Here is a 9,799-nt window from a genome sequence, read left to right as displayed (position 1 = left end):
TTACATTTAATGTAATGTAGTTACAACTGTGAATCTAAATTTCTGAAGATATCCTAGTAATGATATATGGGGAGGCTGAAAAAAAACAGTTAATGCTAGACTCTTTCTCCAACACCATTTTGATATGATATTGGAAGCAGTAGTTTGCTTTACTGCAAGACATCTTGGCACACTGTGCTACTGCAGGCTCATTTTAGTATACACAGGAGACAAATGCCAGAGTAATAATCATTATAGTGCTGGTCATGGGCAAGATTCATGGCACTTCTGGTATTGGACAGGCTATACAATATCAAAAATTAGGTTCCATTGCTTGTGTAATAAAACAAATATTGGCTGGAGGTTTCACCTTGTACTGGGAAAACTATTGCCCATTAATTTTAAACAGTGCCTCTAATGCACAATAGTTAATTATTGGCCACTTTTTCAACTCCTGAATTTTTCCCATAATAAAATTAAAGCATAAAATGTAGGATAATATTTTATATGCAGTTTTACACTTTTGTTATCCCTCAGTTTTGATTTGCTTAAACAACTATAATAATTCCAAGATACTGCCTGACTTTTCCAGGCAATAGATTCTCTCTCACACACACAGCCCAAAAAACAATGAACATTCTTGGGAGGGTTTACACCACTTGTTCATAAGAAAACAGTTTGACTTTTTTTTTAAAAAAAGAAAAATATGTAATATTGCAAATAGAAAAATGCTTTGTTAATATGTCCTCAGTATTTTTTTTTTTAATTCCTTTTGAAACTACGGTTCAAACTCTAAATTCTCAAGAATCTGTTCAGTCAAGGACAACTCTTGAGCTGTACTGTGTAAAGTATTGCCGGAGGAATAAGTACTAATGTTACAATATATTGCTATAATACCTCACCAGCATATAACCATATCTTGATAGTACTGTTGTAACCAATACTGAAAGTGTCCTCAAATCACTCAACAAACTTAGGTAACTGAAAGCTAAGCCCACTTCTTGAAAGGCATGATGAAAGGAATTAGAAAATAAAAAGAGTAACATAATTAATAAAGTACTGACCATTGCAGTCATGCTGGATACCTGTATGATTCTGGACTGTCTAGTCAGATTAATTATCCTTTTATATTTACACAGTTCCCCCACACAACCAAGATTGAATAAATCATTGTGTGTCCTAGAAATAGGAGAAAATTACAAAAATACATCTTAAATTGTTTATTTTATTTTGATTTTATATCAAGCTAAACTGTGTGAAAAAGACTTTCTGGAAAGGGAGTGTTGTTAATATAAAAAAGGAGGACTGCCATTTAGGGTTTTTGGAAAAGCCTGTTTGGATACATTTACACACACATTCTATACACACAGTAGAGCTGGATAATAAAAATTATAATCTCGCTTTAACAAAGTATTTATTTACATCTACAGATACTTGAAGTAGATAAGATTTCCTTCAACACAATCTCTCTTGTTCATTTTTGACAGCAGAGATTATTCAGTGTTGAATCTCAGATGATGCCAAATGCCCTCTCTCATCTCTCTGTGGAAAACCATATGTAGCTGTTCTATCATGGCAGCCGGCCAGAGAAAAAGTTTAAGGGTGGGGAATATTAACAGTGTTGGTTTTTTTCCCTCCTAGGTTTTAAAATTAATACCACAAAATAGTCTACATTCTTCCCAACTTTACTGTTCTTTTTCTCCTGTATATGTCAATGGTTGTTTTAAATTATATCTTACAGTATATTGAAGAAGAGATAAATGGCATAAAAATGTTCCCCAACAATAAATAAATGGAGCCAACAGGTATAATCCAAGGTCAAGAAAAAGACACTTAATACGCCTGACAATGAAAACTGTGTTCAAATAATACAAATAATGTCCATAACAATTAACAGTACAGAGTTTAAACTAAGTCAAAGATAATATACCTTAGTTAAAAAAGGAGTTTATATTTCAAATGTCCATGATTTTAGGAAATGTGGACAAAATCTTGTGGAACATGATAGTGAGCACAAACAGTGCTGTGCATGTAGTGAAAGCACCCTTACAAATTTGTAATTATGCTAAAAGTCACACCACAAATTGCATTGTTTTAAACCAGATTGCAGGAAGGCTGAGCTTTCACAAATTTATTCACAAAGTGAAATGAAACTGTATATTCGCTGTTTGAATAGGCTGGTTTCTAATTGGCTGAAGCACCAAACATGTTCAAGGGCAATCAGAATTTGGCTTTTCAGTTAAGGTACAGTAAATTGTGCTCCTCTGGTATATATTTTCTAGATAAACAATTTAGCATAATAATAAACTTGAACACAGGATAAGTGATTCCTGATTTGAAATTGTTTCACTTCAAAATTCATTTATTATGGATATGAAAACTTCATGTCAGGAGAAAGTAGCCTTAGTAAACCACTTAATGGATGGATCCTGTAACTTGCTGAGTGCCCTCAACTCAGTGATTTCAGTGGGATTTGCAAGGTGCTCAGCATTTTGCTGAATTGGACCTTTAGTTATACAAGTTAAATATTTGAATGAGATTTTCCAAAGCACTCAGCATTGGCCTAACTCTGCTTCCACTGAAGTGTAATGCTGAACACATTTTAAAATCCCACATGAAAGCTTTAATTTTTTTCTTAATATAAACAATAAGGTAAAATATGTTGAGATTGAACAACAATTTTTTATAACCTACTTATCAGAAATTTCAATCTAATATGTCTCATTCTAAACAAAAGCCAAGTGATGGTCTATTTTCAATAATTTAAGAACAAATCACTGTTCAAAGTAAAATATTAGAAATAAGTGTGTAATGTTTTGATTGCACTTTAGTCTTCCCTCACCCAATGGATCTCAACTATAATCTGATCTGAAATGATACAGGGACCCAGTACTTTAGGTCTGCACACCTTTGATTTGATGGAAGTTGAGAGAGCTCAGTTCCTCACAGTTTCAGGTTGCTAGCACCGTGCAATACAGCAGGTTTTGCATATATCAGTGAATGCAACAATTTAATGCATTTGAAAAATGCTTTCATCCTCCCAAATTCACCAGAACAAGTAACAACCAATGTTCACTTCCTCAAGGAAAAAGTTTAGAGAGGCAGCAGATGAAGAACTAAGAAAGCAATCAGGCATCAATATTTATTAACACAAGACAAAGGAAACACAATCAATGCGTTAATGGAACACTGTCCAGCCAGGTGTTAAATTTAAAAAGGTATATCTACTCTAATGTCAAATAAATAAAAAACCTTTATACATAATTACATAATGTTGTAGTCTGAATTTGACAATGGTAAATATGTTGACAGTAATTAAAGAAAAATTACATTTAGGCTAAAAATGTAATCTTGTTTTTACAATTTTATCTCCAGGACAGTTAGTATGACCCAACTTAATTACACAGTTATCAGAGGTGAAGTGCAAGTGTTAACAGACTTAGACCGAAGTACTGCAATTTTATGCCACAAATACTTTTGCTAGGGCAGTAATCATACAACAGTAAGGCGTATAAACTTTTTTTAGTTCAGGAGTAACGGTTCTCAGGGTACATTGCAGGTCTCAACTCAAGATTCATTGCATGGACACTAATGGGACGTTTATTTGCTTCTGCAACTGGATGAACTGCAAAAAGCCAAACTGGAGTAGAGAGCTGAACATGAGTAGGTTTGCCCCTTTGTACTCACTGCTGGATTCTAAAGGGTACCATACATGATGGGGTAGGGGGGAGGCAAATCCAGCTCTGAACAGGAATAGCTAATGTCAAAGCCTTTGGTGGCCAGCCAGGTTCCTTAAGCTAAATGTCAATTCCCTATTACAATGAGAAAATATTTTAGGGTGAATTGGTTACATCTCAAGACTCTCCCAAAACGAATCAAATGAGTTGTTAATCAGTTTGGAAGAGCATCACTGGGCTCCCAAACTCAAGGAGGCATCAGCGACTAATACTTAGTACTGTATAACTAGTTATTTACAGGGACATTGTAATGATTAGATTATATCCCCATCTATAGATTTGCCAACTGAGGCAGTGAAATGACTTGCCCAAGGCAACCCAGCAAGTCAGCAGCAAAACTGTTATTAGAATCCAGGACTTCCTGACACCCAGCCCCATGTTCATTCTGCTAACACACACTTCTTCCTATTTTGCTGAACACGCTCAGAAGCATCCAATAATTTAAAAGTTGGCCACTTCTATACACTACTTATCAGGAAACAAGACTTGGGCACTTAGGGGACAAAAAGACCATAGATTACAATCTGAATCCATGAGTCCCTAATCACAGAAATGTATGGATCAGAATACAGTTAATTAGAATCACACTACACTAGACATTTAAAAACGTAATTATTCAGCTTCTAGAAATCCAAGCCGAGGAGAAAAATTACTGAGCTTTTCAGTATTAAAGAGAGAACTTCAGCCTTCTAGATTGAAAATTCCAAAATGCCACTCTAAAAAGTCACTCTGAACTGCACGTATTAGCAATCCTTGATTAAATAAATATCACAAGACATTTGTGAATTTTTATTAATGCAAAATTACGTAAGTGGAGAAACCCAATCAAAGAAGTTTCTAGATTTGTGCTATGGTTCTCTCTCAATGGACAAGGATTTAAAATTGACAAAACAATGCATCTAAAAAGTTAAGTAAACTAGGATATGAAAAAAGCCTTTCAAAACTGTCGTCTTCAAAGTCAGGAGAACAAAGTGAAGCTGCATTGTAAACCATTCTTGCCATTCAAGGAAAGTGTGTAATAAAAAGGGGAGAGTCTCTCAAGGAGGTCAAGGCTGTTCATAGGCAATTTATATGCTGTTACCCAGCTGATCTACACTGGCATTTAATTTTTTATCAGCAATGACTACACAGTTGTCCATTTCCTCATTTTTGCAGAGGATCTGTTAAAACCACATTCATATGGAAGCTTTGTACAATTTATAACTACCTAGCAGCATGACTGTGGAAATACTGTTGTTTTAAAATATCCACAAGGGTCTTATTTCAAAAATCTAGGAATTTAATAACAACTCTTTAAAAAAGTAAATATTTAAGCTGCTTGTTTGTAAGGAATTCTCTCCCTGTGTTAGACCTGCCATAGTAAATGAAGATATATCCTTCCACCTCTATGACAAGCAAATTAACCCTAAATATTTTGAGAATATATTCAGAGCTTTATATCTGAATTTTAACACTCCAGCCCTCAATGAAGAACTCTTATAAAGCATTCATAAGGAGGGGGATTTCAAGTACAGAACCATGACTTGTTTACAGATGGCTGTCAGAGCAGCACTTAATATAGCTGTTATAGATTTGGATTTATACAAGTTTACATTATAAACCTTTATAAAAATTATCTAAACACACTGTATACTTGTTACAGGGGTAAATAATACATATTAAAATATTTTAAGCATGTATTTACATAACAGACTACAAATGGCCCAAAAAAGCTGTTACAATTTCTGCTATCCGGTCTTCTATGCTTCCAAAGTTTTGTTTTCTTCATCACGTAAGAGAAAAAAACCCCACAAGAAATCCAACTAAAGGTTAGATGAAAGAAAGATAGTTGATTCTGAAACCTTGTCTCACCCTCAGCCCACTGTGCCAGAGGATTACAATAACTTCCAAATGGTTGGTCGTCTTGCACACTTTAAGGCTTCTGCTTTTCAGCATTTATAAAGGCCGCAAACTGACCAACTATTTTGGGATGCTGTAATCTTGACTTTTTTTGAAAATATTTCACTATTCATGCACTAGAACAACATTATCCTTGCTTTCTGTTGCCACTTAGTCCCTCATTATAAAAAAATCACATAGCTGATTTCAGCCAACTCCCTTCCAGAATTATCAAATTCTTTCTGGTGAATGCCTCAGGGAAATTCAGGGTATTTTCCATATAAAGCCCTTGTACACATTACATTTGCTGCTATAACTGTGGGCACACTGTGGAATAAATTAAGGATGGAGCCACAATCCCAGCAATGAATTTAATTATTTTTGTCAATCTGTGCCATAATCTTAGCTTTTGGTTTTTTTTTAAACACAAAGCTCCATAATGAGGAGAAGCCGAGGCTGTCACACAAGTGTACAAATTTCAGTTAAGCATTCTGGAGATGCAGTACAGTTTCTATCAAATTTTTATTTTATTTTTAATGTTTCAAAAGCTTAAATACTTCAGCCTCATTTAGAAAGATGTGATTTAAAAACATAGGCTTCTACATACTATGACATTCTGGCCAGCAATAAGAGACTACATACATACTGAATTAAGAAAACTTTTGTAAGATTTGCATTTCTCACATTAGTTGCCTAACCAAGTGTAATTTATGTTAAGGACTTCAAAAATTACAGTCCTCTACTTCAGATGTCATCATTACTTAAGCCAATTTTCTGTCTAAGTGAATTATGTATATTAATATTTACATTTTAAAAATATAGGCAAAATCCATTTTAAATTAAAGAAATATCTATACGAGTAAGTAATTCTTACTTTCAGGGGGTTATTGGATTTGGTCATGGCACAATTTTAAATAAGCAGTGAGATCCCATGGAACGAATAGCTACAGTACAGTTGCAAAGTACATTATATACTGGGGAACTGCAGGACTGATTACTCTTTTCTTAATAGTTTATCTTAAGTAAATAAACCCTCCCCTTATAGAATCATAAAACAGTATTAGATAAAAATACAAATATGTACAACAGATGAAAAAAGTAACACTACTGTAAAGGCCTTAGGAATTTTGTAACTCACACACTTGTCAACTTTGCATTGTCTATAAAGCTAATGTTCAGTAAACTGTTACAAACATTTTCCATTGTCTACCATATTTCCATTTGACCCTCAGTTGTTCATGTGATCATAATCCCACAGGATGAAATGAAGGGAATACGGTAGCGATCACAAACTTTACATCAAGTATTAGTACTTTTCACCAGCTTCATTTCTATAGTCACCATTGGTCATTTTAGTGGTACTACAAAGTTTGTGAACATTATCCCCTCTACCCCATTACATGTTATACGCCACATAGATGGGATCTAATTGATCAGCCAAGAAACTGTCACGGAGATGCATCCGTTGTTTTTCTCCTCTGGAATTGATGGGAATAACTCCTGGATCCACCACCACCACAACTCCCACAATTAGGTAATGTTCTTCCAGAACCACATTGGTAACTAGAGGGACTAAATCCAGGGCTTCCTGTTCACAGCCGCACAGCTCCACAACTACCACCAGCAAGTTGGTCCATGTGAACACAGCACTGAAATTTAATAAAAATATATATTTAATGCATACATTTTGTATAAACATGAAGTTACAAATCTTATTCCCCCTTCCTGTATCTCCTCTTTTGTTCAGGTCCCCAGATATCATGGTGATGTACAAACAGTACACATATCAGAACTTTCCCTGTTGTTACATGACTTAGGTATCCAGTTTGTGGAAGGCAGATCTAGTATAATGCATATATAATGTAGCATATGTTTGAACTCTTCACACTTATCTGTGAGCAGGCTACACACCCAGTATCTTAGCAAGGAATGGTGGTAGTACGCTGGGAGGAGTGAGAGGGAAAGCGTTGAGGAGCTGCATAAAGTTACACTTCTGATTTTGAACAGGATTCCCAGCCACAGTCCTTTCTACATTTGGGAACAACTGCTCCCATTTTCCTCTGCACAAGTCCTGGATTATTCTATTGTTCACACAGCATAAGGCTCCAGGACAGTTTTTTCTTCATTCAGGCATATTAAGTGATTGTATTGGCTTTAAGATTTCTGAATTCTCTTCCCATTTGAAGCCATCCATCTGAGGATGCAGTTGTCCTTCAAATAAATGAGTGGGAGCAAAAGAACAGAGGAAACTCTCCTCAAAGGCCACTGCAAATTTCAAACACTTTATTAACAAGCAGATCAGGATGCTACTTAGTCTGACTTGTTGGCGAAATGTTGCTCTCAGTTCTGCAGGTATAAACAGAAGAAGAGTAAATTCTTCCTTACACACTAACACAGAGGAGATCAGAGTCTGTACTTTGTCACCTTCCGCTAAGGCTCTTGACAGACCATTAAGCCTCAACAATGAGGTCTCAACTCAATATTATCCTCAATAACCTGCCTATGGTTACACAGCAAGTCTATGGCGGACCTACGAATAGAACCCATCTGACTCCTTGCCTTGGGCTTTTACCACTTGATCCTGCTTTTTTGTACAACCATCTTCTATATTGCCGAGTAAATGGGGAAACGTGCATTCCCTAGTGTTCTAGTTTACCATTCAGCAATGCTCCTGTGTGTCCGAGATACTGAAGTCTCTATGTCAATTGGATGATAACGGAGTCCTCTCAGCTCCAAAGTTTCATCCAGTGCTCCTACGACATACAGTGCATCATGGCGATCTGGAGTTAGGGGATGAAAAATTGCACACACACATTTTAAAATGGGGGGTGGAAAAAGATAAGTGGCGCGGTGAGTAAAGTATTACAAATTGTGATCTTGTATTCCCTAGTGGTCAATCAAGTGGTAGAATTACAATAGCATTGACAAATGCCAGGATTAAACTAGAAACTTTTGTTAGCATAATAATAATGTTGGTTAGGGGTGTGATTCTTTAAATATTTTTATACCAGCAGAAAGCCCTAGTATAGACACCATTATACTAGCAAAAATGTCCTTATGATGGTACAAGCAGCGTCTTCACTAGGGGAGTTATCACTGTAGCTGTACCAGCAAACCCTTTGTAATGCAGACAAGGCCAAAGAGTTTGCTCTCTTCCTTCCCACCAGCATAACATGCTCCAGAGAGTTGAAGTTATAAGGGGAAAATAACCTGGAATAAAGGGATAGAAAAAACTGCTACAGTCACAGACAAGACTCGTATCTGAAATCACGTCCTTTGCTACAGCAGTGTCAGGGAATGATTCACCTACCCACACCCGAGAAACAGATCATGAGAAATCATCCATGATGTTAAATACTAGGGTAGGTGTATGCCTTTCCTGAGGCTGATGGGGGAGAGTAGTCCTCAAAACTCTCTACATTGGCACCTGTTCTCTAAGCAGGGGTACAATTAACTGAGGCCTGAAGAAAGCTCAGTTCATCCCTACTGGCCAGTGAAGAGTCAGACACAGAACACACGTAGAAAAATAAGGCATGGGTTTTTAGGACATGGATGTTCCAGCCTGGATGGATGACGTTGCAAAGTGCCAGATACTTGATGATTGGAGACCTGGTGCTAGAGAAGAAATTAAAATCAATAGCAGCAGCTTTAAGTGAGCGAGCAGGGGAGGCCTGGAGCAGATTCACATTAACAGCAGAAACCATGGAAAATTCTCCATCTTTGCTAAAAAGGAGAAAGGCGCCCATTTTTATCTTACCTCCACTGGCAGCTGTGAGCTCCGTCCGGCGAACAAAGCCTAGGTATCCAGTTCTAGCCCAAAGTGTCTGAGCGGCATCACCAAAGCTCAGACGAGTGTTGAAATGATCAGCTTGAAGGGATTCATTATCATAGATGGTATAGTAACCACTGGCCGTGTGGGGACTGGTCACCCAAATCTATAGAGAAGATAATACGGTTCTGAGACCCATACACCATTGAAATGGAGCCTTCTTCAAGCAAAAGGATTAAATGCATTGTACTTCACAAAGAAATCGTTGAGGGACTGAATTGTAAAAGGAAGTTCTCTTTACTGAAGATTTAGCTGGCACAGTAACTATTTGGCAGCTTAGCTCTGGGTGCCCAAAGAGCAGCCCAAGGGCCAAACACATCCTGCAGAGTTTTAAAATGCACTTTCCAGCTGCCCTCCTCCTGTAAGAGGAAGAGGA

At 36.7% G+C, this 9,799-nt stretch overlaps 1 protein-coding gene across 2 annotated transcripts in view; it reads right to left on the bottom strand.

Annotated features, from left to right (window-relative positions):
• Positions 1 to 674: 674 nt before the first annotated feature.
• Positions 675 to 9,799, bottom strand: part of DIP2B (disco interacting protein 2 homolog B) — a 123,194-nt gene continuing 114,069 nt past the window's right edge. For both annotated transcript variants that reach the window (XM_044994780.1, XM_044994781.1), the window contains exons 36-38: positions 9,352 to 9,529; positions 8,251 to 8,374; positions 675 to 7,243 (exon numbers count right to left, since the gene is read on the bottom strand). In XM_044994780.1, coding sequence (XP_044850715.1) covers positions 6,991 to 7,243; positions 8,251 to 8,374; positions 9,352 to 9,529 — 555 coding nt within the window. In that variant the 3' untranslated portion in view covers positions 675 to 6,990. The remainder of the gene's footprint in view (positions 7,244 to 8,250; positions 8,375 to 9,351; positions 9,530 to 9,799) is intronic.

Source organism: Mauremys mutica, chromosome 20 (assembly GCF_020497125.1).
Source record: "Mauremys mutica isolate MM-2020 ecotype Southern chromosome 20, ASM2049712v1, whole genome shotgun sequence".
Lineage (NCBI taxonomy): Eukaryota > Metazoa > Chordata > Testudines > Geoemydidae > Mauremys > Mauremys mutica.
Note: the sequence above shows the minus strand (reverse complement) of the source record. Positions and strands in the feature narration are given on the sequence as shown.